This window comes from Ursus maritimus, unplaced genomic scaffold (genome assembly GCF_017311325.1).
Source record: "Ursus maritimus isolate PB19 unplaced genomic scaffold, ASM1731132v1 scaffold_14, whole genome shotgun sequence".
Classification (NCBI taxonomy): Eukaryota; Metazoa; Chordata; class Mammalia; order Carnivora; family Ursidae; genus Ursus; species Ursus maritimus.
The window spans coordinates 8,195,194-8,222,113 of record NW_024423786.1 but is presented as its reverse complement, the minus strand read 5'-3'; the positions used below and the strand labels follow the sequence as shown (position 1 = coordinate 8,222,113).

General features: G+C 39.2%; 1 protein-coding gene across 2 annotated transcripts in view; it reads left to right on the top strand.

Annotated features, from left to right (window-relative positions):
* The window catches only part of FANCD2 (FA complementation group D2), a 55,974-nt gene that overhangs the window by 11,543 nt on the left and 17,511 nt on the right, over positions 1-26,920 (top strand). Inside the window, exons 11-29 of one of the 2 annotated variants that reach the window (XM_040628468.1) lie at positions 431-531; positions 921-1,029; positions 1,260-1,295; positions 4,397-4,540; positions 6,469-6,603; positions 7,941-8,072; positions 9,217-9,327; positions 12,439-12,548; positions 13,399-13,459; positions 14,556-14,675; positions 15,358-15,431; positions 15,718-15,864; positions 16,592-16,692; positions 17,114-17,229; positions 18,433-18,541; positions 20,189-20,299; positions 20,566-20,678; positions 21,642-21,785; positions 26,663-26,779. In XM_040628468.1, coding sequence (XP_040484402.1) covers positions 431-531; positions 921-1,029; positions 1,260-1,295; positions 4,397-4,540; positions 6,469-6,603; positions 7,941-8,072; positions 9,217-9,327; positions 12,439-12,548; positions 13,399-13,459; positions 14,556-14,675; positions 15,358-15,431; positions 15,718-15,864; positions 16,592-16,692; positions 17,114-17,229; positions 18,433-18,541; positions 20,189-20,299; positions 20,566-20,678; positions 21,642-21,785; positions 26,663-26,779 — 2,091 coding nt within the window. The remainder of the gene's footprint in view (positions 1-430; positions 532-920; positions 1,030-1,259; positions 1,296-4,396; positions 4,541-6,468; positions 6,604-7,940; positions 8,073-9,216; positions 9,328-12,438; positions 12,549-13,398; positions 13,460-14,555; positions 14,676-15,357; positions 15,432-15,717; positions 15,865-16,591; positions 16,693-17,113; positions 17,230-18,432; positions 18,542-20,188; positions 20,300-20,565; positions 20,679-21,641; positions 21,786-26,662; positions 26,780-26,920) is intronic. The other variant, XM_040628469.1, reaches the window with a different exon arrangement.

Genomic DNA, 26,920 nt, shown 5'->3' with positions numbered 1-26,920 from the left:
CCAGATAGTATTCAGGGGATAGAATGGAATTAACCAGATTTATTGTTGCATATAAGCCACTACACAGTTACATTTGCTGTTTCAGTGTAATACTTCAAGGAATTCTGGGATTTTGAAGGGCATGACATACTATCCTTGCATTAATTATTTTCATCTACTCACCTTTTCAGAATGCCTTGCTTAGGGGCACCCTGTAGCTCAGTCAGTAGAGCATGCGACTCTTGATCTTGGAATTGTGAATTTGAGCCCCATGAAGGGTATAGAGATTACTTAAAAATAAAATCTTAAGGAAAAAAAAAGCCTTGTCTGACATTTAGTGATTCTTCTTATTCAGTCTTTCAGGGGATTGTTACGGTTCTGTTGAAAGAACGAACTGTGCCTATCCATTATGAATGAGCAGAACACATAGCTTAATATTTATTTTCCACAGGTAATTTCTGAGCTGCGGGAGAAGTTGGATCTGCAGCATTGTATTTTGCCATCACGGTTGCAGGCTTCCCAAAGCAAGTTGAAAAATAAAGGACGACAAAGGTATAATGTCATTGAGAGTTACCACCCTTTTTCTCATATAGGCAAGGCAAGTTTTCTGACATGTATTCTGAAGCCAGGACAGTAGATCTTAATACTTGCAACTACAAATAATGGTAATAATATTGTTTGCATGTACCACTATACAGTCCTTCAAATCATATGTATGTGGTACATGTAGTGTGTGTGTATGTGTATACGTGGGCGGATGGGGTGTATTCTCCTGGCTATTCAGATCAGTCCTAGATAAACTACAGTACAAGTTTATTAGCTATTTTACACATGAAGTTGTGCCTTGGAACAGGCACTTGGCTTGTAAACAGGGACCAGATTTTATAGGTTCCTCTCTGGTAAGTGGAGGAATGATTTTTTTTCCCCTCTGCTCCTTGTAGTTCTTCAGGAAATCAAGAAAACAGCGGTCAGGACTGTGTTATTCTCCTCTTTGATGTAATAAAGTCAGCTGTTAGATATGAGAAAATCATTTCAGAAGCCTGGATTAAGGTGAGTGAGATCTTTATGACTTTGAACATTAAGGAGGAAGTAGGCGGCAATCAGGGATGGGTATGTAAGTAAAGGTAGGTGGAAATAAAAGTGTTAAAGTCAGTCAGGTAGAAATGATAGATGAAGTTCCCAGATGGGCAGATTGCTTCTCAGGAGAATGGGGCCTGCTGAATAAGGTGAAACGTGTTCCACTTATGTGTTATAATATTTCGTGACCCTTGTTTTTCCAGGCAATTGAAAGCACTGCCTCAGAGTCTGAACACAAGGTAAAATACTTATGTACTATGAATTTTATGTACTGCAGACTTAAAATTAATTATATGGCTAGTTTTCCTTTTTTTCTCTCACTCTCTCCAGTCATCCCTTCTGTGCTTTCTGTAGCTTCTCTAACAAACATTAGCTGTGTGGGGAAGATAATCTGAGGAGATGACTTGCTACATGGTCTTTCCTACTCATCTTGGCAATAAAATAAACCTAAGCTCCCCCCATAAGGGGAAATACTAACATTCCAAACAAGCACAGTGAGTTGCGGTCCCAAGAAGCCAATTCCCCATAGATGAAGTGAAGACAGGAGTCACTTGGGGCATGAGTCGGTCTCTGTATCTATCTGATAACCCTTCCTTCCGCCAAACGGAATTGTCAAGATAATGGCATTGCATGTTTTACTTTCCTTTGCCCATGTCAGCCTGACCAGAATGAATCAAATAGTCCATCCGTTCACTGTCAAGGCAGTGGTACTGAATCTGTCTGAATTACGGAAATTTTTTCTTCTGTTGGGAAGCCAGATGATTGCGTTTCTTGTGTACTGGTTTGTTCCCATTAAGGATTTTCCTTTAGTTGGAATCTGTTTTGTTTTGTGGGGTTTTGTTAGATTATCCAGTTATTGGGTGGCTATTTTAAAAGCTTTTATGATATTGAATAAAACAATGAGAAACTCAGTTTTTTGTGGGGGAGGGATCAAAATCCTAACACGACCTTTTCTTTTTTCATTTTTGCATAACCCTTTTTTCATTTCATTTTGCATAACCCTTAGTCACCTGCATACCTGTTTTGCTGTTTTTACAGATTTCTAATTATTATATAATTTTGCATTCTGATTTTTTTCTCTTGACATTATATCATACATTTTATATGCATCTGCAATGTCTTTATGTCTTTTTTTTTTTAAATAGTCTCCATGCCCAGCGTAGAGCCCAATGAGGGGCTTGAACTCATATCCCCAAGAACATGACCTGAGCCAAAATCAGGAGTCAGACATTTAACCGACTGAGGTACCCAGGTGCCCCATTATTTATTTTATAATGGGAAATTTGCACCTTTTGATCTCGCACACCCATTTTTTTTTTTAAGATTTTATTTTTAAATAATCTCTACACCCAATGTGGGGCTCGAAGTTACAAGCGAGATCAAGAGTTGCATTCTCTACCAACTAAGCCCCCCTGCCTCTGGCAACTGCCAATCTGTTCTGTCAATGAATTCAGTTTTTTGTGTGTTTTGTTTTGTTGTTTATTTATTTTTTAGATTCCATGCATAAGCGAGATCATAAGGTATTTGTCTTCCCGTCCTACTTACTTCATTTAGCATAATGCCCTCAAGATCTGTCCATATTGTTACAAATGGCAAGATTTCATTCTTTTTATGGCTGAATAATATTCCAGCGTGTATCTCTGTGTATGTGTGTCTGTATGTGTCTGTGTACTTACCCATTTTCTTTTCACTTAGGTTGCTTCCATGTCTTCTTTATTGTAAATAATGTGTAGGGATCATAGGAGTGCAGATATTTTGTCGAATTAATTTTAGTTTTTTTGAATACCCAGAAGTGGAATTTCTGGATCATATGATATTTCTACTTTTAATTTTTTCAGGAACTTCCATATTGTTTCCCATAGTGGCTACACCAATTCACATTCCACCAACAGTGCACAAGGGTTCCCTTTCTCTACATCGTCACCAACACTTACTGTCTTTTGTCTTTTTTAATGATAACCATTCTGCCAGGTGTGAGGTGAAATCTCATTGTGATTTTACATTCCTGATGATTAGTGATGTTGAACATCTTTTCACGTGTCTGTTGGCCATTAGTATGTCAAGAAAATGTCTATTCAGATCATTGGCCCAGGGTGGTCCAGCCACCATATGTGGGTGGCTCAACCAGTTAAGCATCTGACTCTTGATTTCATCCCAGGGCATGATCTCAGGGTGTTGAGACTGAGCCCCATGTTGAGCCTCTCTCTCCCTCTGCCCTCCTCCCCACCCCTCGTTCACATTTGCTCTCTCTAAAATAAAAAAAATTTTAAGATCCTTGGTGGGGGACCTGGGTGGCTCAATCGGTTAAGCGTCTGCCTTCGGCTCAGGTCATGATCCGACAGTCCTGGGATGGAGTCCCATGTTGGGCTTCCTGCTCGGTGGGGAGCCTGCTTCTCCCTCTCCCTCTGCCTGACGCTCCCCCGCTTGTGTGTGCTCTCTTTCTCTCTCTCTGTGTCAAATAAATAAATAAATAAAAATCTAAAAAGAAAAAAAGATCCTTGATCCATCTTTTAAATTGGATTGTTTAGTGTTTTGCTCTTGAGTTGTATGAGTTCCGAGTAGTTTTTTTTTTTTTTTGTCTTGCTTGACTTTTTTAACCTTTTTTTTTTTAACATGGTTAATACAAGCTAATTATGGAGAAAAAACCCCACAAGGAGTCTAAAAATGTTAAAAATAAGGTTTCTCTTCACTCTCTGTTCCATTCTTCATGAATAATTCTTCTTCCAGACTTTTTCCCGTTCCAGTACAAGCTGTATGTGTATGTGAGTGCAGGCATTCTTACTCTTATACTTACACGTATTTGTGTTCGTATATTATTTTTACATAAAATCTGTTTTGCAGGTTGCTTTTTTTTTTAACTTCACAATGTCATGAATCTCTGTTAAAAAATGTAGTCTAGCTTATTTTTAGTGACTGTATAATATTCTGAAAATGACTATCAGAATTTAATTTTTTTCATATTGACAGGCATTTACAGTCTCCTCAACTTTTCAGAAAGTAGTTTTCCTAATAATAATGAAATATATACTAAGGTTGGCAAGTGATTTTTCTTTAATAAATGTGAAGATATTCCAAGTTATTTCTGTAATAGTATCACTTCAGCTTATATTCAGTGTTTTCATAAAAGATAACAGTAGTTAATAGTTGTAGCACTTTATTTCTCTGAAAAACATTTGTGGGTTTTGTGAAAAAAATGTAGGTATTCCCATGGAGTGTGTTGAACAAATAAGTATCACCACTTCTGTGTTTTCATGGGAAAAAGTTGTGAGCTGCTATTTCGTGGAAATAAATGTGCTGATTTGTTAAACTGTTTCTCTGTTGCCGTGTTTATTGACAACAGACCTTTGACTTGGCGATGCTTCTCATCATCTATAGCACCAACACTCAGACAAAGAAGTACATTGAGAGGGTGCTGAGAAATAAGATTCGATCAGGCTGCTTTCAAGAACAGCTGCTGCAGAGTACATTCTATATTCATTACTTGGTAAGTGTCAGAGAATCAGCAACATTAGTCTGAAACTTATAGAGAAGTCGTTTAACCTTTCCTACTCCCTGTGGAAATCTTGACAATACCACCTTTGCTGGATGTTGATTTTTGACAGCTCAGTATATTTCAGAATATAATAGGATTATTACTTACCTAGATTGAGACATTATGATGTTAATAAAACCAACCTAAGATTGTTGTCTCATCTCTTTAGAAAAAAGGTGACAAAATTGGTTTATATTGAACTGATTAAACTCAAGCCCCAAATTATTTTTTACAGGAAATGTTTTAGTTCAGGTCTTCTAATTACATACTTATATAACTTGATTTCTAACTTAAAATGGAAGGCTTTGCAGCTCCCATATAAAAATTTCTTCATGTTAGTGTCAACCCATTGTTCAAGTGCATTGAGACTTTCAAATCTGAACTTTGCATTAATCATTTTAATTATCTAGCTCTTTGTGATCTGCAGTTTTGACAAACTTGCCTTCTGTATCCTGTTCTAAGCAGTTTTTAAAAACCTTGAGCATAACAGGACCAGAGGAATGCTAATAGAGACATAATTATGCATCTTTTGAACCATCTGTATTTGGCCTTTCAGTGCTGTGACTCTCGGGTGATTTTTTTCTGTTGAAATATAAACCCTTTGATTAGAATTTTGTAAGTTAGGAATGGTATTTCCTGGTAAATTTTCAGGATATTAACAATATATACCTTAGAAAACTGGATAACCAGTAGTTTGGGCTTGACTTAGGTATTAATGAGAATATATAGTTGGGTCTTAAGATTTTGTATTTAGAAATGGATTTGATATTTCTGTTATTTTATCTTATAGTGCTTTCCGTGCCTATTTCTGGCAATGATATGTGTTTTGGGCTATAATTTTCCAGAAGGCAGAAACTATATATATATATTTTTTAAAGATTTATTTATTTATTTTAGGGGGGCACAGAGAAAGAGGGAGAGAGAAACCCAAGCAGACTCTGTGCTAAGTGTGGAGCCCAGTGCAGGGCTCAATCTCACAACCCCGAGATCATGACCAGAGCTAAAACCAAGAATCAGACTCCTAACCAACTGTGCCAACCAGGCACCCCATATGTAATTTTTTATTGCATTTTCTCAGCAAAGTATTATACCCAATTCAGGGCTTAATTTAAGATTTTTTGTTGTTGTTGTTGTGATGGTATTGGTAAAGAAGCTGGACTTAAACTGGTTATTTACTTTGGGTCCATTAATGTCCATCTTCTGCCCTTTTGCTAAGACACGATCAGTTCTCTATTTGATCTTAGGAGAAATCAATTTAATTAGTATTGAACCTTATAGATTGATTTCAAATCATAACCAAGGCAGAACAGACCCAGTATATGCGCAGGGAGACAGTATGATTGAGTAAAGAAATTGGGATTTAGAAGATTTGGATTCTAGGGTTGCCTAGGTGGCTCAGTCTGTTAAGCGTTGCCTTCAGCTTGGGTCACGATCCCGGAGTTCCAGGTTTGAGCCCTGCATCGGGTTCCCTGCTCAGCCAAGAGCCTGCTTCTCCCTCTCCTCCTCCCCTACTTGTGCGCGCGCCCGCGCTCTGTTTCTCTCTCTCTCAAAAAATAAAAAAATAAAATAAATTTTAAAAAGGTCTGGATTCTAGTCCCAAATTGGGCGGATAGGGACAACACTATTAGGCTTATAATTTAACTTCTTTCAGCTTCCAGGTCACTTCTTATTCATACAACCAATCCCATTGATCCTGAGTGAAAACTCAGAATGATGAAAGATAATTTTGAGTAAAACAAAGATTAAGTTACCTTAAGTTAAAATGAGAGTTAGTGAGGAGAACTCTGACATCTTATAAGGCTTAGCAAGTCTTGGTTCTGTAATAACTAAATTCCTCCCACAGCTTCTTTTGTTTTTCTCTCCTCTTCCCCCCCCTCAAGGTCCTTAAGGATATTTGTCCATCCATTCTCTCGTTGGCGCAGAGTTTGTTGCACTCCCTAGACCAGAGTATCATTTTGTTTGGCAGTCTCCTATACAAATATGCATTTACGTTTTTTGACACTTACTGTCAGCAGGTATGTCGAAATATTTATTTTGGAAAGGAGGGAACAGGGAACAGGAAGAAATGCGATTCCAAGTGGCTTGCATGTGATATGATGTTTACTTCTTGTTGGTTGGAAGGCATTGAAGGAAAAAGAGCTCAGAACTGGGAGCTGGGAAAACTTAGTTCTAGTCGTAGTCTTAATAAAATGTGGGAGACTAGACTGGAGGATCTAACTCTGCATTTTGAGCTCTAAAATTCTCTGACTTTAAAATGAAGGTCCACATCCAGTCTTTTTTAAATAAACCATGGCTAAAAGGGCTGGGGTTATTGGGCTGTTTTCATAGTATACAGAAAGCTGTTTTAAAATTTAGCTGCCACTGATCAACTGCCAGTTGATCCTGGAGTTGTTCTCTAGAAAAAATGTGGAGGAAAACAAATGAAGGAGAAATGCCTGAGGGCGTAACCCTATTCCCATGAACATGAGACACAAAATTTAATAGCACATATCCAGAGAGGGAAGGCTGTACTTGTGGAAAGTGATTATGAAATCAAAGAACAGAGTGTCTTATTTTCTATTTTTTTGTACATGCTATACTTAGTATTAACAATGTCAAAACATTTGAATGGAACTTGTAAAAATAAAGACAAAATTTTAAAAATTTAAAGCAGAGCAATAGATTCAGCTGTCATGGGCTAGCTGCTGCAGTTGAGAAAACCATATGATTCAGTATGGAGCAGCAGTATAAAGGAAAGGGAGAATGGCATACAAGGTATTTTTTTGGAACCATCTTAATGTCTTAAGAGTTACTATCATGGCTCATGTTTGCTTGAAACATACAAGTCTAACCTGTAAAAACCTTTAAAACCTTGAGCTTCTTGAGTTCCATCTTTTTTTTTTTTTTTAGTATTTTATTTTTAAGTAATCTCTACACCCAACATGGGGCTTGAACCCACAACTGAGAGATCAAGAGTCACATGCTCCATTTGACCCAGCGAGGCGCCCTTAGTTCCATCTTTATAGTAAATTTTAACAGATTAAGTACAACTGTAGCTTGAGGGGTAGTATTTAACCCATATGAAAAAAGAAAGAGACTATGCCAGGGAACAAAATCAGGGGGGCTTAGATAGCGCTCACTGATAAATTTTAGGAAATAAGTCAAGAGTGGATGGTCACGTAGTTAGATTGGCATAATCCTCAACCTCTTGAAACCAACATTAATGAAAAGTAGATAATAGAGTTAGGCAATAGGATAGGGTAGGTTGGGATTTTAAGCAAGTTGAGATTGGAATGGTCTCAAGCATTAACCCTTTTAAGATGGCCATGTCATATTTTTATTTACACTGTCCTATTGCCTCTTTCCCATACAGGAAGTGGTTGGTGCTCTAGTGACCCATATCTGCAGTGGAAATGAAGCTGAAGTTGATACTGCGTTGGATGTCCTCCTGGAGTTGGTAGTCCTAAACCTATCTGCTATGAGGCTGAACGCAGTCTTTGTGAAGGTATCTGTCTCTCCGGTGACATATATTGCATCATTTTTCTTTCTTGCATGTATCTGAGAGATATCTGGCATCCACTAATTAGCAGCAGTTTAATTTATATTCTAGATATTGAGCGCTATAAGTGGTAGGAGGGGGTGGGAAGGAGGTGAGGTAATGGGCAAATAATAGAAAAAAAATAACTCATCTTGTATATATTAATACATTCAACAAATACTTCTTTGTACCTATGTGCAGGCTGTATTCTGGGTGGTCTGTGTATAAAACTTAGTTCTTACCTTTGGTGATAGTAAAACAAATAAACAAGTCACTGTAAAAACAACATGAGAAATCTCTAGAAAGATAAAGTGGTATTGATGCACCAGAGCAGGAATAATTAATTTGGCCTAGGAAACTGGGTACTTTTCAAAGAGTAGATTTGAGTGATTCTTGAAGTTTGGGCATGATTTGATAAGAGAAAATAAAGGAAGTGCATCTAGGCAGAGGACAGTTTAAACAGAAGCAAATTGGCATCCAGCTCCATGGTATACCTGAAGGATGACAAGTAGACTAGCATGGTTGACAAATGGGACATATGGTGAGAAGTGGTGGGAGGTGAGGTTGGGAAGACATAGGACAGTGTCAGATTATGAAGGGTGTCAGATACCATGCTGAAGAGTTTCAACTTTATTTTGTAGACCATAGAGAGCTCGATAGGCTTTTAACACGGGGTTGATGTAATCACATCTGGGCTTTGAAAGGTAATTGTAGGTCATGTTATCGTCATATTAGGGATGAGAAAGCTGAGGTTTTGCCCAACGTTAAAAAATAAGTATTTCCCTTGTGACTACTTCCACATCGGTAGAGAATGAGTAAGTAATTCATGGAGTGGAAACCGAGAAGGGATGTTGTAAGGAATAAGGTCCGAGATGTAACTTTTGGCAGAGTAATGTATTCACTAAGAAGGGAAGCGTGGAGAAGAGGAATAGGGAGAACTAGGAGGTATGTTAGGATGAATAACTCTTTGGGGTCTGAGCGCAGCTTGAGAGAACTTGAGCTTTTGTGGGTACCTGGATGCCTCTTATGTCTCTTAAAAGGATTTTAATTTTTTTATTTGATGGAAGAAAATATTAGTGGCTAACTTTATTGTTGGCATTTTTTTTCATAGGGCATTTTAGATTATCTGGATAATATGTCCCCTCAGCAGATACGAAAACTCTTCTATATTCTCAGCACACTGGCATTTAGCAAACAGCATGAAGCCAGCAGTCACATCCAGGTAACAGGCAGTGCGTTGAGAAACCTTTAAAACTTTAAACTTCTTTAATTAAAATTCACTGAACAAAATCACTTTAGCCTGTGTACTAATAGAAATCAAGTACACAGCCATGGTCTGAGCACTTTCTCATTCTTTTCTTACCACAAACATTAAGTGTTTATTGTGTACCAAGCCCTGAGATAGTAAGTGTATTAGACCTTCTACCCTCAAGTAGCTTAGTCTATTAGGGTAGAAGTGGGTCTGTAATTAGCTGACTATGGACCTGAGTAAGAAAAGCTGTTCAGGTTCTAAACTGAGTGCTGTGGGGACACAGTATTACCTTGTTTCCTAGGGAACATCTACATCTAATGTGAACTTCATCTGGGCTTGCTTTCATCGGTAGACACCATTCACTGGGAAAGTCAGGCAAAGGGACTAAAACAAGAGATTACATTGCAATCAGAACTCGTAGCTCTTTTGTATCTTTAGTGCCACCCCGTGGCAGTAATCCATACAGGACTGTGACTTTGAACAACCAACACCTTTTCTTAATTAAAAAAAAAAAGCTAGATAATATATATATGTAGCACAAAATTCAAAAGGTATAAGAAGTGGTGAAAAATAAGTGTCCCCCCTTCTCAGTCCTCTAGGCATCTGGTTCTCTGAAGGCAATCACTTTCTGAGTTTGTCCTGAGACATTATAGCTTTCTGAGATGTTCTGAGCATTTACAAATTTGTATTTACCTATATTCCACTCCTTACCCTTTTGTTCTGCATCTTATTTCTTTCATTTAGCAGTATATTTTGGAGATGGCTTCACATCAGTAATATAGAGCTACATCATTATTTTATTTTTTAATGATGGTAAAATATGCATAACAGATTTTATTACTTTAACGATTTTTAAGTGGCATTAAGTTCATTAAGAATGTTGTGCAGCTGTCACCACTGTCTATATCCAGAACTTTTTGTCGTCCCAAACAAACTCTACCCATTCAGGAGTAACTGCCCATTTTCCTTCCTCCAGCCCCCGGTTACCTCTGATCTATTTCCTGTCTCTGAATTTGTCTGTTCTGGGTACCTCATTTAAATAGTCATATGAGGGGCATCTGGGTGACTCAGTCAGTTAAGTGGCCAACTCTTGATTTCAGCTCAGGTCATGATCTCAGGGTTGTGAGATTGAGCCCTGCGTTGGGCTCCATGCTGGGTGTGGAACCTGCTTAAGATTCTCTCGCTCTCCCTCTTAAAAAAAAAAAAATAACAAAATTTAAATTAAAAAAATAGTTATATAATATCTTTCCTTTTGTGTTTGGCTTATGTCACTTAGCATTGTCTGTTGAGGGTTCACCCGTGGTATAAGATATATCAAACTTCATTCCTTTTTATGGCGAACTAGCATTCCATTGTATGTATAGACCACATTTAGTTTGTGCATTCATTTATTGATGGACACTGGCTTTTTTTCACCTTTTGGCTATTGTGAATCATGCTGCTATGAACACCGGTGTGCAAGTAGCTGTTTGAGTCCCTATTTTCAAGTCTTTGGTTATCTAGGAGTGGAATTGCTGAATCATATGTTGATTCTGTGTTTAACATTTTGAGAACCCACCAAACTGTTTTCTGCAGCAGCTGCACCATTTTATGTGCCCGTGAACAATTGAGGACTCCGCGGTTTTACATCCTCACCAACACTTATTTTCCATTTCTTAACTATAACCATCCTACTGGGTGCCTCGCTGTGGTTTTGATTTGCATTTCCCTAAAGACTAATGATGTTGAACATCTTACTATTTGCTTATTAGTCATTTGAATATCTTATTTGGGAGAATGTCTATTGAAGTCCTTTGTTCATTTTTTTAAGTCTGTTTTTTGTTGTTGATGTATAGGGATCCTCTGTACTTCCTGGGTATTGTCCCTTATGAGATACATGATTGGCAAATATTTTCTCCCATTCCATGCATTGTCTTTTCACTCTTGATAGTGTCCTTTGGTGGAGTTTTGATGAAGCCCCAATTTATCTGTGTCTCTTTTTTCTTTGTTGCCTGTGCTTTTGGTGTCATACTTAGGAAAAAACCATTCCCCAATTTGAAGTCGTGAAGATTTTTTTCTTCGCTTTCTTTCAGGAGTCTCACAGTTTTAGCTCTTAAATTTAGGTTGTTGGTTCACTTTGAGTTAATTTTTGTATATGGTTAAAGGTAAGAGTTCAATTTCATTTTGTGTATATGTGGGTATCCAATTTTTTCAGCACCTTTTGTGTGTGGTTTTTTCCAGCACCTTTTATTGAAAAGACTGTACTTTCCCCTTTGAATGGTCTTAGCACCTTTGCAGAAAGTCAATTGACCATATATGTGAGGGTTTATTTCTGGACTCTTATCGGTGTATATGTGCTTCCTATTCAGGTGGCACACTGTTTTAATTACTGTAGCTTTTGTAGTAATTTTGAAGTTGAAAGATTGTAATAATTTCAAAATTGAAATTTGAAAGAACGTATTTATTCTTTTTCAAGATTGTTTTGGCTATTTGGGGTCCCTTGAAATTCCATATGAATTTTAGCATGAGTTTTTCTCTATCTGGAAAAAATTCTTTTGTGATGTTAGTAAGGATTACAAAGAATGTGCCTGTCACTTTGAGTATTATCATTATCTTAACAATATTAAGTCTTCCAATTCATGAACATGGGTTAGCTTTCCATTTATTTAGGTCTTCTTTAATATCTTTCAGCATTGTTTTATACTTTTAATGTACAAGTCTTTTGCCTCCTTGGTTAATTTACCTAAATATTTTTTTCTATTTCATTATTTTAGTTGAGCAGCCAACAACAACACAGTAATTCACATATCCTTATCAAGCAAGTATCACAACAGTAACAATAATAGCTGTTATTTTTGAGCATCTGCTATGTTTGACACTGTTCTAGGACATTTGTTAATTTGTCTCTCTTGCTTACAAAACCTTCCCTGTTTTATAGATGAAAAAAATTGAGACTCAGAGATGAAATGACTTGCCAAAAGCCACACAGTTAGTAAATGATAGAGCCCTTGCTATTTTAGGTATTTTGCCTCCAATATCTACAGGCTCTTTTGCTGTACTATTCCAGCATCTTCAGCTTTCTCTACCATGTCTTCCTTGCAGGATGACATGCACCTGGTGATAAGAAAGCAGCTCTCTAGCACCATATTCAAATACAAACTCATTGGTATTATTGGTGCTGTCACCATGGCTGGCATCATGGCAGCAGACAGGTATGCTTGGAAATTCTGACTTCTGTGGCTCAAGGTCACTTAATCAAGTTGCCACCTTACAAATAAAGTGTTACATTGTGTAGACTTCATTATAATAGTAAACATTAAGCCCATAATAAGAGAAGTAAGCAAATGTTTGTTACAACTTTTCCATTTTCCCTCCTAATCTCGACTGTATATACCCCATATAATTTTTACAGAACTTGATCATAATCATTACAGTCTGATGGTTAAAAACTAGGGATTGTTAATAAATAAAGTAATAGAAATGTTTCCACAAAAGGGGAATGCTGAACATCCTGGGATGCATTTTTTTGCATTTGCGCCTCTCCCCGGCACTGGACGTTACAGATTTCTCCATTGCTGTGGTATTGTCCAGGACATCATGTTTGATAAAAATAAGGCACCTGGTGATAGGAGCATCAGAGTTGGGTCTTGATAAGATGTTGCCATTGCAAAATGACATTGGAGTTCAGTTTATGCTCCTTAGAGATAGTTCGTTAGGAATTCCTGGGACCTCAGGAGACATTCTTAGAATCGGCATTAGTAATTCATGGAGGCTACATAATGTACTGGGTAAGAGTTCAGTCTTTGGTGCTAGACCGCTCGAGAGCATTAAATGCTTAGAACGATGCCCAGTGCTTGCTTTTAAGATTATTACTAATTTAGTGTGCCCTTAAAAAAAATCTAAGATAGCCATTGTTTGCTCTAATCCACATTTTGTAAATAGTCCTTTGTGCCTTTATGCACTTCTATCTCCACCCACATCCGAGGGATGGCAGGATTCATACATATATTGCTAGTTCTTACAAAATATTGTAAAAGTGAAGCTAAAATTCTTTGTTTTTAGAAGTAGATCTTCAAATTTGACCCAAGGGAGAACAGACCTGAGCAATGAACAGTACACACAGGTGAGTTCTTGTAATGTGGTTGGATATGTTTATGAATAACTGAGAAATTGCTCTAATAACTGTCAGTTTACCAGAAAGAGTGCTTTTTTTTTTTCAAAATATGTTTTCCTGGCTGGCATGAGTTACATTTATTTCTGTATTTGTCTAACCTCCTTAATTAAATTGTGAATTCCTAGAGAGCAAGACAAGTGAGCCATATTTGTACAATAGGAGATTGACTGGAGCATAGGGACAAGTAAGCATACAGTTGGAGAGTTGGAGATAAAGCTAGTCCAAAGGTAGCAAAGAGAGGGCCTTGAGTGTGAATCAAGACATTTCAATTTAATTTTTTGCATAGCGGTAGTCTTTAAGGTTTCTTAGCATAGACGTGACATAATTGAAACTTTGCTTTAGAAAAATTAATCCAGGGGCGCCTGGCTGGCTCAGTTGATTAAGCATCCAACTCTTGATTTTGGCTCAGGTCATTATCTCAGGATCGTGAGATCGAGCCCTGCATTGGGCTCCGCGCTGGATGTGGAGCCTGTTTGAGTTCTCTCTCTCTCTCTCCCTCTCTCTCTCTCTCTCTCTCTCTCGTTCTCCATCTCCCCCTCCCCCCACTCATGTGCGCTCTTTCTCTCAAAATAAAAGTATTTGTGAAAAGAAAGGGCATGTTTGGGGGTGCCTGGGTAGCGCAGCCGTTAAGCGTCTGCTTTTGGCTCAGGGCGTGATCCTGGCGTTCCGGGATCGAGTCCCACATCGGGCTTCTCCGCTGGGAGCCTGCTTCTTCCTCTCCCATCCCCTGCTGGGTTCCCTCTCTCGCTGGCTGTCTCTCTGCCACATAAATAAATAAAATCTTTAAAAAAAAAAAAAAAGAAAAAGAAAGAGCATGTTTGTAAAAAAATAATAATAATCCAGTTGTGTGGGTCTGATGGATTGGAGAAGAGATATTAGAAAGAGATAGGCTTGTAAGGAAGCTCAAGAAAACCTCAGGTGAGTGGTAGTAAGAGCTTTGCCAGTGAAATTGAAAGGAAAAATTTACTGCTGAATGGAGTGAGCAGTGTTTAGGAAACGTTGGCAGTCCAGTGGCTGAACCATTCTTTCTCTTTGGCTGCTCCAGGTGACCTCCTTGCTGCAGTTGGTTCATTCCTGTAGTGAGCAGTCTCCCCAGGCTTCTGCACTTTATTATGATGAATTTGCTAATATGATCCAAGGAAGAAAGCTGGCTCCAAAAGCCCTGGTAAGGCCCAGTATCTTTTCTTAAAGCAGCAAAGCCTGAGAACTGCTTTTTACTTCATATTCTTCAAACCCTTCTGTCTATTACCGTGCAAAAATAGATCATCCTGTGAGCTCTCCCATATTCTAGTTGGGAAGGCAGTTCTGACTTGCCCTACTCCAGGCCTCACCTCACTCCTGAGGCCTCCTTCATATAATAACAATAATAATAGTAATGATGATGATGATGACATATTGTTGATGATGTTGATAGCCATTATGTATTCTGCGCCAGGCACTGTGTTAAGCATTTTTCATGTATTAAGTGTTTTCTACTTCATAATAATGGGGTACATAATATTCTCTTCTTAGAAATGGGGAAACTGGGGGACTCCTGGGTGTCTCAGTTGGTTAAGTGTCTGCCTTCAGCCTAGGTCATGATCTCAGGGTCCTGGTCCTGGGATCAAGTCCCACATCTGGCTCCCTGCTTGGCAGGGAGCCTGCTTTTCCCTCTGCCTGCCACTCCCCTGCTCGCCTGCATGTGTGTGCACTCTCTCTTTCTCACAAATCAATAAATAAAACCTTAAAAAAAAAAAAAAAAAGAAAGGAAACTAAGGCTTAGAAAGGGTAATAGTTTGTCTAAGGCTCTATAGCAAGTACACCCTTACCTATACAGCCTTGTTTGTTTGCTTGCTTGCTTCCTGAAGGACTGGGTCGGGCAGAACATCTTCAATGATTTCCAAGATGCCTTTGTGGTGGATTTCTGTGTTTTTCCAGAAGGGTAAGTACTGTATACCCCCCAACCTGATTGTACTGGTGAAGAAATTATGTCCGTAGTTAGTACGGACATCAATCAGAATGCTCTTGACCTCAGCTAAGTCTGGCCCAGTCCCACAGCTTCTTTCCTCCCAACACCCCAGCACCCCAGTTCCAGAATTCCTAAAAGCTTCCACTTGTTTTTTCTCTTTCTCATTTCTTCTTGTAAGAGGAAAGATTGGTTTGTTCTAGCAGTTTCCCTTGAAGGTGTGTATACCCTTGGGGCATCAAATTCTGGGTTCTCTCCACAGCGACTATCCATTTCCTGTGAAAGCTCTCTACGGACTAGAAGAATACAGTAGTCACGATGGGATTGTCATCAACCTCCTGCCACTGTTGTTCTCTCAGGACTTTGCAAAAGATGGGGGTAGAATGACTTCAAAGGAATCAGACCAAAAGTCAGTGTACTTTCTCTTTTCTAAAAACTTCTTTTGCAGTTTTGAGAGTTCATGGGGTATTCCACACTTCTTGCAGTCTGTTGAGAACTTGGTGGAAAAAGGTTTCTGGGGCGCCTGTGTGGCTCAGTTGGTTAAGCGTCTGCCTTCGGCTCAGGTCATGATCCCAGGGTCCTGGGATCAAGCCCTGCGTCAGGCTCCCTGCTTAATGGGAAGCCTGCTTCTCCCTCTCCCTATGTCGCTCCCCCAGCTCATTTTCTCTCTTTCAAGTAAATAAATAAGATCTTTTTAAAAGGGGGTGTGGTTTTCTCCTAATACAGGTGGTATTTGGAGGGGTTAGCTAGAATGGGTCAGATTCCTTGTTTTTTCTTGGACCCTGTGGTTGGGGTTTATGTTGCCTAAGGACAGCCAACAAGTACTCTGTGAGGCTGTTTTTATTTCTGTCCCTTTCTCCCCCCCCATGGACATACTTGTCTGCCTCTGCCACTCTCCCTCCTTCCATCTTATCTCTGCTTCTCCTAACTCATGGATATTCACTCTACTCAGCCTTTGCCTTCCTCCAGGTTAGTTCATTGTTTATTTGCTGAGCATCCATTAAGTTCCTTGTCATGTATTCTTAAAAGTAGACATTTATTTTGGGCAAAACTCTTTATTTATAAGGTCGGGTTCCCTATAACATGGACTAATATGCTTATAAAGTATTGTTTAGAAATTGATTTTTCCTTCCCAGATTGGTGTCTCCGTTGTGCCTGGCTCCCTATTTCCGGTTACTGAGACTTTGTGTGGAGAAACAACATAATGGAAACTTGGAGGAGATTGATGGTTTATTAGGTATAGGATGAACTTATCAGATCCTTTCTTCTTTGTAACCTTTCTTTGATAATCTTAGGGAAGGAACAAACCAGTACATTGTGTGTGGGAAGGAATTTTCTAACTTCACAAAGTAGAATAGCAGTAATAATGGAATTCCAAAGACAATAATGCATACAGATTTCTATCATGTTGACAAATCAGTCATCATCATAGTTCCTTGTTGCTTTCTGGTCCTCACCTCTAGTTTTGCAAAGGCTTCTTAATTATATGTAATGATTGCTACATGATATGGTAGTAATTTTGAGACTAATCAAAGCTTGACCTTCAAATACAAGTTAAAGGGGAAAGTAGAAGGAGAGGTAGGTAGCTCTAGGGGTAACATCCAGGTTCTGTTGACTTGAAATAAAGGGAGTTAGAAATGTTTGTTCTTCTCTTTCAGATTGTCCTATATTCCTCACTGACTTGGATCCTGGAGAGAGGCTGGAGTCCATGTCTGTTAAAGAGCATTCATTCATGTGTTCTCTCATATTTCTTACTCTTAACTGGTTCCGAGAGGTAAGCAGAGTTACTAGGACATTTCACCTTTTGTCTGGAGTTCTTGTTGAAAGGAAGCTATTTCCTGATACTCATGGGACTCTCTAAAAAGTCTCCACTAACCACTAACTGCTGTGTTGATGTAGCCAAATCAAAATACTTAGAATTCACTTAATGTTTTTCATGCTTTACTACTTCAAGCCTTTTTGTTGTACTCTTCCTTTTGCCTGGAATAAACTCACCTTCTCCACTGTGAAAATTCTGTTCACCCTTGCATAGGTATGCATTTAATGTTTCGATTTGGTGAGATCAAGTGAGTGATGGTTTTCCCCTTCCTTTGGAATATATTGTGCTTAATGAAATGCACAATAATGAAATATGATGAAAATGACAGTAACATCTTACATTTATACCTCACTTCCTTTCTCATGCATATTATTTCGGAGAATGTTCACTTAAACTATCTCTTCTTATCTTCACAATTGTATTCCGATGTAGGCAGGACAGGTATTATCCTTGTTTTACACCTATGCAGTTGCAGATACAGAGAGTACAAAGTCAGTAAAAATAATCAAGCACTTACATTGTGCCAAATTCTGGGCTTATTTCTTTATTTATAGCATTTAATCCATATAACAACTTCATTCTCATTTTATAGTTGTCTCGTTTTATAGTTGAAGAAGTAAAAACTCAGAAAGGCTAATAATGACTTGGCCAGGGTCACACAGCTAGTAAGTAGCAGAATAGGACTTGTTTCATCAAAGTGTGTGCTCTATAGTCACTGTGCTATTCTACTTGTTACATAACTAGAAATCAGTAGAAATGGGATTAAAAGTCAGATCTTCTGTATTGGCCCAGGGCTTTTTCTCCTCTATAGCACCTTGCTGAGAACACCTTTACTTTACAGACTAAACTCACAAATCTGGGACGTCTGGGTGGCTCAGTCAGTTAAGCGTCTGCCTTTGGCTCAGGTCATGATCCCAGGGTCCTGGGATCGAGCCCCACATAGGGCTCCCTGCTCAGCGGAGAGCCTGCTTCTCCCTCTCCTTCTGCCCGCAGTTCCCCCTGCTTATGCTCACTCACTCTCTATCAAATAAATAAGTAAAATCTTTAAACTCACAGATCCTACCACTGAATGGCATTTTTTAGCTCTGGATGAATAATGTAAATAAGATTAAAATTGGAACCATTCAAAGTATGAGAATATAATTTGTACTTTTCCAGGTTGTCAATGCCTTCTGCCAGCAAACCTCACCTGAGATGAAGGGGAAGGTGCTCACCCGGTTAAAGCATATTGTGGAGCTTCAGAGAATCCTGGAAAAGTACTTAGCAGGTAAAGAAAATGTCTTATTATGGTACCTTTGCTGGGATGGCATTGAGGAGATAAAGAACTTTCCTTGTAAGCCAAGCTCACTGATAGCCATCCTGTACTCACTCATCTGGGACAAGAAAATGTTTGCCCAACAAGATAAAATTTGTTTATTTTTTTTTTTAATTTTTATTTATGTGACAGAAAAAGACAGTACAAGCAGGGGGCTGGCAGGCAGAGGGAGGAGCAGGCTTCCTGCCAAGCAGGGAGCCCGATGTGGGGCTTGATCCCAGGACCCTGGGATCATGACCTGAGCCGAAGGCAGATGCTTAACCTACTGAGCCACCGAGGCGCCCCTCAACAAAATTAAAAAAAAAAAAAAAAAAAAAAGAATACATCTATTTTCCTCCCATTGTTACCGTCAAGAAATCTTGCTGCTTAAGAAAATAAAAAATGGGAAGTATTGGTTGGGCTTTTTTTAAGTAACTTTTCTTCTTTAGAAGTCAAACTTTCAGGGGCGCCTGGGTGGCACAGCGCTTAAGCGTCTGCCTTTGGCTCAGGGCGTGATCCCGGCGTTCTGGGATCGAGCCCCACATCAGGCTCCTCCGCTAGGAGCCTGCTTCTTCCTCTCCCATCCCCCCTGCTTGTGTTCCCTCTCTCGCTGGCTGTCTCTATCTCTGTCAATAAATAAATAAAATCTTAAAAAAAAAAAATGTTTAAAAAAAAGTCAAACTTTCAGTGCCCTTTGCTTTCCTAAACATAGTTATGAACTAGGAATAAAGCTGACAGGTCTCTTAATACCCTCTGACTATTAAATAAACTTGTTTTAAAGTGCTAGGTAGGCCTCCTGGGTGACTCAGTGGGTTAAGCAACTGCCTTTGGCTCAGGTCATGATCCTGGAGTCCCAAGATCGAGTCCTGCATCAGGCTCCCTGCTCATCAGGGAGTCTGCTTTTCCCTCTGACCCTCCCCCCTCTCATGCTCTCTCTCTCATTCTCTCTCTCTCAAAGAAATAGATAAAATCTTAAAAAAAAAAATAAAAATAAAGTGTTAGATTCTCTGGGGAAAATGTAGAGCCTCCCTCAGGCCCTCATCTAAGTAATTGTGTGTAAAACAAACTTCTGTGTGACCAAATATTAATATCTTTAGTTTTGAAATAAGGGTTAGTTTATTTTTAGTCCTTAACCTACTTGGATATTTTTTTTTTTTTTAAGATTTTATTTATTTATTTGACAGAGATCGAGACAGCCAGCGAGAGAGGGAACACAAGCAGGGGGAGTGGGAGAGGAAGAAGCAGGCTCATAGCGGAAGAGCCTGATGTGGGGCTCGATCCCATAACGCCAGGATCACGCCCTGAGCTGAAGGCAGACGCTTAACCGCTGTGCCACCCAGGCGCCCCTACTTGGATATTTTTTATATCATTATTTAGAAGTTTAGAATAATTTTATCTTAATTGATCATAATCATTTAATATGATATTCCTGTAAGTCATCTCTGATCATTTTGCTGTGCCAAAACAATTAATGTCAGGTAACTTGAATGTATCTTACAGACATTCAGCCATACTTGGTAGTTCTGAAAATTAATTTTTAGCCAATCAGGTGATGCATTCTAAGTCTAACAGTGATATGTGGTTGGTATGCATTGAGCTTCTGTCTCCTCTCTTTTCCAGTCACCCCAGACTATGTTCCTCCCCTTGCAAACTTTGACTTGGAAACTTTAGATGTAACACCTCCTACTACTGCTGCTATTTCAGCAAAAATCAGAAAACAAGGAAAGATAGGTATGTTATCTTCTTCTTCTGTGCCTCCATGAGAGAGACACTGAATTAACATAAGCGGTCATATGCACCAAGGCTTCAGTAACTGGAGAGATGATGTCATTGAACTCTTTCTATGGCATGGTTATAAAATGAACTATAATGTAGGGTTATAAAATTACCTCCGCTACCTCTAGGTAGTCTTCAGCAGGTTGTTGCCTGAAGGCAGTGATATTTAACAAGCATGATTATTGATTACTTGAGTCACTTTTTTGTTTTTGAAACAAAAGGAGGAAGGAAACGGAAAGCAGATGGCAGCAAAACATCCTCTCCTGACACACTTTCAAAGGAGGATAATTCAGAATGTGACCCTACACCATCCAATAGAAGCCAGCTGGAAAAGGTACTGGAATGATGGATTTCCGTGCAGGTTGTGTGACAGCCCAGTAAGATTAACAGGGAACCAGCATTTTACAGAGAGAAAAATTAGAGAAAAGAGAGGCAAACGAACTCTCCTTGGCTTTGGGGCGATTCTCCCAGCAGCAGAGTTAGGGTTAGACTCTAAGCCCTTAGCACCACCACACACTGTTTTTTTCTAGTCATATTTTTGAATGTGTCACTCCCTTTTTTATACCCCAGCAGTACTTTGAATTCTCTCTTGTAGCATTTATCAAATTTTGTTTTAGAACCTAGTTTTAGGTGTACTGCTTTTATCCTCTTTCCCCCTCTGATCCCAGATTATCAACTTCTCAATGAATTGAGATAACATGAAATGCTTAGGACAGTTTCTGATAATCAATAAACAGTAGTTCTTTTTTCCTGTAAGTCTACCAATCACAGAGTAGGTTATATGTTTGTGAAATTGCCTAAATCACATGGATCCCAATTATTTCTGTTTTTTGGCTACTATTTATTGTGTATTATGTATAGCTCCTATAATCTCCTAAAAACCCAAGATTGGTAATAATATCTACATCTAATAGGTAAGGACACTAAGACCCAGAGAAGGTAAGTGACTTGCCCGAGATCACATAGTTAATAAGGCTTGAGCAAGGCTTTGAAGCCAGACCTGTCTGGTGCCACAGCTCATTGTTTTCTCTGCCATGCCATAACACCTTGGTTTGTCTAGTAGTTCATACTTAAGTGGAAACCAACCAGCGGTCTTCATATGTGACCCATATCTCATTTTTTAATTAGGTGCTTTTGTCTCAGGAATATTTACGGACTTTGGTGAAAGGAAAGTGGTGATTTGCTAAAAAAGTAACATCTGCATAAAATGAATGTAAAATTGTACTTTGAGGTCTTACTGAAAAATCAGGTTAATATAGAATCCTTATTCTGTTGGTTGCTGCTGCTTTCTCCCCAGGAGGTCAAAGGGAAAGAAGAAAAGACATCAGTATCACTACAGAATTACCATGCTTTTTTCCGAGAACTGGACATTGAGGTCTTCTCTATTCTGCATTGTGGGCTTGTGACCAAGTTCATCTTAGATACTGAAATGCACACTGAAGTAAGTCACAGAGCTGAGATCCTAGAATTTAATCTTATTTCAGAAAATTTCTCAGCTCAGGGTGCCTGGGTGGTGCAGTTGGTTAAGCATCTGATTCTTGGTTTTAGCTTGGGTTGCAATCTCAGGGTCATGAAATCCAGCCCTGAGTCTGGCTCAGCACAGAGTCTGCTTGGGATTCGCTCTCCCTCTCTGCCCCTCCTACTTATGCTTGCATGTGCTCTATCTCTCTCTCTTGCTCTTGTTCTCAAATAAATAAGTAGATCTTTAAAAAATAAAATAAAATTCTCAGCTCTATTCTTATTGTAAAAAGAGCACCACGGCATTGAGAGAAGGTAGACTCTGGCTTCTAGAGCTTTTATATATAGTGAAAGTAATGATAAATAATCATCCTCATGATCTTTTTTTTTTTTTAAGGTAAACAACTTTATTTATTTATTTATTTATTTATTTATTTATTTATTTTTTAAAGATTTTATTTATTTATTTGACAGAGAGAGAGACAGCCAGCGAGAAAGGGAACACAAGCAGGGGGAGTGGGAGAGGAAGAAGCAGGCTCCTAGCAGTGGAGCCCGATGTGGGGCTCGATCCCAGAATGCCGGGATCACGCCCTGAGCCGAAGGCAGACGCTTAACGACTGTGCCACCCAGGCGCCCCTATCTATTTATTTTTAAAGTAAGCTCTAGGCTCAACTTGGGGCTTGAACTCATGACCTTTTTTTAAAAAAATTATGTTAGTCACTGTACAGTATTTCATTAGTTTTTGATGTAGCATTCCATGCTTTATTATTTGTATATAACACCTAGTGCTCATTGCAATGTGTGCCCTCCTTAATATCCATCACCAGGCTAACCCATCCCCCACCCCTTCCCCGCTGATACCCTCAGTTTGTTTCCCAGAGTCCATAGTCTCTCATGGTTCATCTCCCCCTCTGATTCCCCCCCTTCATTTTTCCCTTCCTTCTCCTAATGTCTTCCATGCTATTCCTTATGTTCCACATATAAGTGAAACCATATGATAATTGTCATTCTCTGCTTGACTTATTTCACGTAGCATAATCCCCTCCAGTTCCATCCATGTCGATGCAAATGGTGGGTATTCATCCTTTCTGATGGCTGAGTAATATTCCATTGTATATATGGACCACATCTTTTTTTTTTTTTTTTTAAGATTTTATTTATTTATTTGACAGAGAGACAGAGAGAGAGGGAACACAAGCAGGGGGAGTGGGAGAGGAAGAAGCGGGCTCCCAGCAGAGGAGCCTGATGGGGGGCTCGATCCCAGAATGCCAGGATCACGCCCTGAGCTGAAGGCAGACACTTAGCGACTGAGCCACCCAGGCGCCCCTGGACCACATCTTCTTTATCCATTCGTCTACCGAAGGGCATCTCAGCTCCTCCCACAGTTTGGCTATTGTAGACATTGCTGCTATGAACATGGGGGTGCATGTGCCCCTTCTTTTCACTACGTCTGTATCTTTGGGGTAAATATCCAGTAGTGCAATTGCTGGGTCATAGGGTAGCTCTATTTTTAACTTTTTGAGGAACCTCCATACTGTTTTCCAAAGTGGCTGTACCAACTTGCATTCCCACCAACAGTGTAAGAGGGTTCCCCTTTCTCCACATCCTCTCCAACACTTGTTTTCTGCCTTCTAATTTTTGCCCTTCTAACTAGTGTAAGGTGGTATTTCAGTGTGGTTTTGATTTGAATTTCCCTGATGGCTAATGATGTTGGACATTTTTTCATGTGTCTGTTAGCCCTTCGTATGTCTTCTTTGGAGAAGTGTCTGTTCATGTCTTCTGCCCATTTTTTAACTTGATTATTTTGCGGGGGGTGTTGAGTTTGAGAAGTTCTTTATAGATCTTGGATACCAGTCCTTTATCTGTAATGTCATTTGCAAGTATTTTCTCCCATTCCGTGGGTTGCCTCTTAGTTTTGTAAACTGTTTCCTTTGCTGTGCGGAAGCTTTTTATCTTGATGAAGTCCCAAAAGTTGATTTTTGCTTTTGTTTCCCTTGCCTTTGAAGTCGTGTCTTGAAAGAATTTGGTGTGGCTGACATCAAAGAGATTACTGCCTATGTTCTCCTCTAGGATTTTGATGGATTCCTGTCTCACATTGAGGCCTTTCATCCATTTCGAGTTTATCTTTGTGTATGGTTTAAGAGAATGGTCGAGTTTCATTCTTCTGTATATAGCTGTCCAATTTTCCCAGCACCATTTATTGAAGAGACTGTCTTATTCCATTGAATATTTTTTCCCTGATTTGTCAAAGATTAGTTGACCATAGAGTTGAAGGTCCATATCTGGGCTGTCTGTTCTGTTCCATTGATCTTTGTGTCTGTGTTAGTGCCAGTACCACCCTGTGTTGGTGATCACAGCTTTGTAATGTAGCTTGAAATCAGGCAATGTGATGTCCCCATCTTTGTTTTTCTTTTTCAACATTTCCTTGGCGATTCGGGGTCTTTTCTGGTTCCATACAAATTTTAGGATTCTTTGTTCCAGCTCTTTGAAAAGTGCCATTGGTATTTTGATTAGGATAATGTTTAAAGTATAGATTGCTCTGGGCAGCGTAAACATTTTAACAATGTTTATTCTCTCAATCCATGAGCATGGAATGTGTTTCCATCTTTTTGTGTCTTCAGTTTCTTTCATAAGTGTTCTGTAGTTTCTAGACTATACAACCTTTACCTCTTTGGTTAGGTTTATTCCAAGGTATTTTATGGTTTTTGGTACTATTGTATATGGAATCGATTCCCTAATTCTCTTTCTACAATTACATTGTTAGTGTGTAGAAAAGCAACTGATTTCTGTGCATTGATTTTGTATCCTGCCACATTACTGAATTGCTGTATGAATTCTAATTTGAGGGTGGAGTCTTTTGGGTTTTCCACATAAAGTATCATGTCATCTGCAAAGAGAGTTTGACTTCTTTGCCAGTTTGAATACCTTTTATTTCTTTTTGTTGTCTGTCTGATTGCTGATGCTAGGACTTCTAGTACTATGTTGAACAATAGTGGTGAGAGTGGGCATCCTTGTGTTCCTGATCTTAAGGGAAAAGCTCTCAGCTTTTCCCCATTGCGAATGATATTCGCTGTGGGCTTTTCATAGATGGTTTTTATGAAATTTGAATTCATGGCCTTGAGATCAAGAGTCACATGCTTGGGACGCCTGGGTGGCTCAGTCGGTTAAGCGTCTGCCTTTGGCTCAGGTCATGATCCTGGGGTCGGGATTGAACCCCACGTCAAGCTTCCCGCTCAGAGTGTCTGCTTCTCCCTCTCCCAGTCATGCTCTCTCTGTCTCTCTCTCTCTCTCTCTCAAACAAATAAATAAAATCTAAAAAAAAAAAAAAAAAATCACATGCTCTACTGACTGAGCCACCCAGGTGCCCCCCATCATCTCAATGTTTATAAGTTTTTTACAATGTATTAGACATTATGATCATGCTAATGATGTGATCCTTATTTTAGTTTACTACTAATAAGCTATTTAGATTACTCTTGTACAGCAGCACTGTTCTGGTTTCTAGAGGTTAATACTGTTTTCACTGTTCATGATGTTTGTTCAGCATCCGTCAGATGCTTATCCAGGCCTTTTTATGTGTTAAACTAATCTAGGCATTGGCAGTGCAGTAGTGCATACAGCATGATGCTAGCCTTCAAATAGCTCATAATCTAATAAGGGAAGCACACATAACTAGCAGTATGTACTGTATTGAAGGTCTGAACCAAGTACCAGTGAAACTCTGAGGAGAGAATGGTATGTATAATGAAGTTGTAAGTAGAGCATATTTTCACAGAAAAGACAACTTTTGATATGGGATTTCACCAGAGTAGTTTCTCCAGGCTAGAAAAAGGCGGGGCGGAGGGGGTGCCTGGCTGGCTCAGCCATTAGAGCTTGCAACTCCTGATCTCCTGGCCCTGAGTTCAAGCCCCACATTGGGCCTGGAGCTTACTTTTAAATAAATAAATAAATAAATAAATAAATAAAACAAATAAAAAAGTAAAAATCAAAAAGAGAAATATCATGGAATTTGCTATAGATTTTTTATAAGAATGTAAACCCCTTCACAGTAGAGATAGTTTCTACCCTACCCCCAGCCCAATCTTTCTACATTAGCTAGGAGATTCTCCATAAATGTTTATTGCATGAACAGTTTGAAATGAGATTGTATTTGGCTCATTCTGCTTTTGGTAGTGTTATACCCTTATAGGGATCCAGCACAGAGTTAATAGTAGCAAAACATTAAGGGAAAGAAAATATGAAAGGATTATTTAATGAACAGAGAAAAGCAAAATTACCTTGAATTAGTCCTTTTTTATCCCAGCATACTTAGGAAGTGCACCTCGAGTCCACAGCTGGAAGGATACACAGAGACATTTACTTCTAGAGAAAAAGTATGTGTTGAGATGCCTGGGTGGCTCAGTCAGTTAAGTGTTAAGCGACTGCCTTCAACTTGGGTCATGATCCCAGGGTCCTGGGATTGAGTCTCGCATCGGGCTCCGTGCTCAGCCACAAGCCTGCTTCTCTGACATCCTTGCTTCTCTGCCTCTCCCCGTGCTTGTGCTGTCTCTCTCTCTCTCTCTGACGAATAAATAAATTAAAATATTTAAAAAAAAAAAGAAGAGAAAAGTATGTTTTCTAAAACTATACTCACTTGGATTCCTATTTTAATAATTTGAAATTCCTTTTACTTTGGGAGCGCTTGACTTTTTGATTTATTGACAGAGCACAACGGCCATTTATATGAGGTGGGGAAATTTCCCCCTTTTTTGGGAATGGTCAGATCCTTCACCCATTGGGAAGAGTAAACCTGAAATGTGCTCCTTCAAAAAGATGGCGAGGTCATGCTTGGAATTATCCTTTCTTTCCTCCTTGCGACAGGCTACAGAAATTGTGCAGCTTCAGCCCCCTGAGCTGCTTTTCTTGCTGGAAGATCTCTCCCAGAAACTGGAGAATGTGTTGACACCCTCTGTTGCCAGGAGAATCCCCTTCCTCAAGGTTAGTATAGGCAGAAGCACAAGCCCTGGCCTTAACGAATTTGGAAACAAGGAGATCTTAATAAATAAGTTGTCACTTTCTCTGGCATTATGTTTGGGTCACTGGGTAGCATGATGGCAGCCTCATTTCCAGAGCCCATTC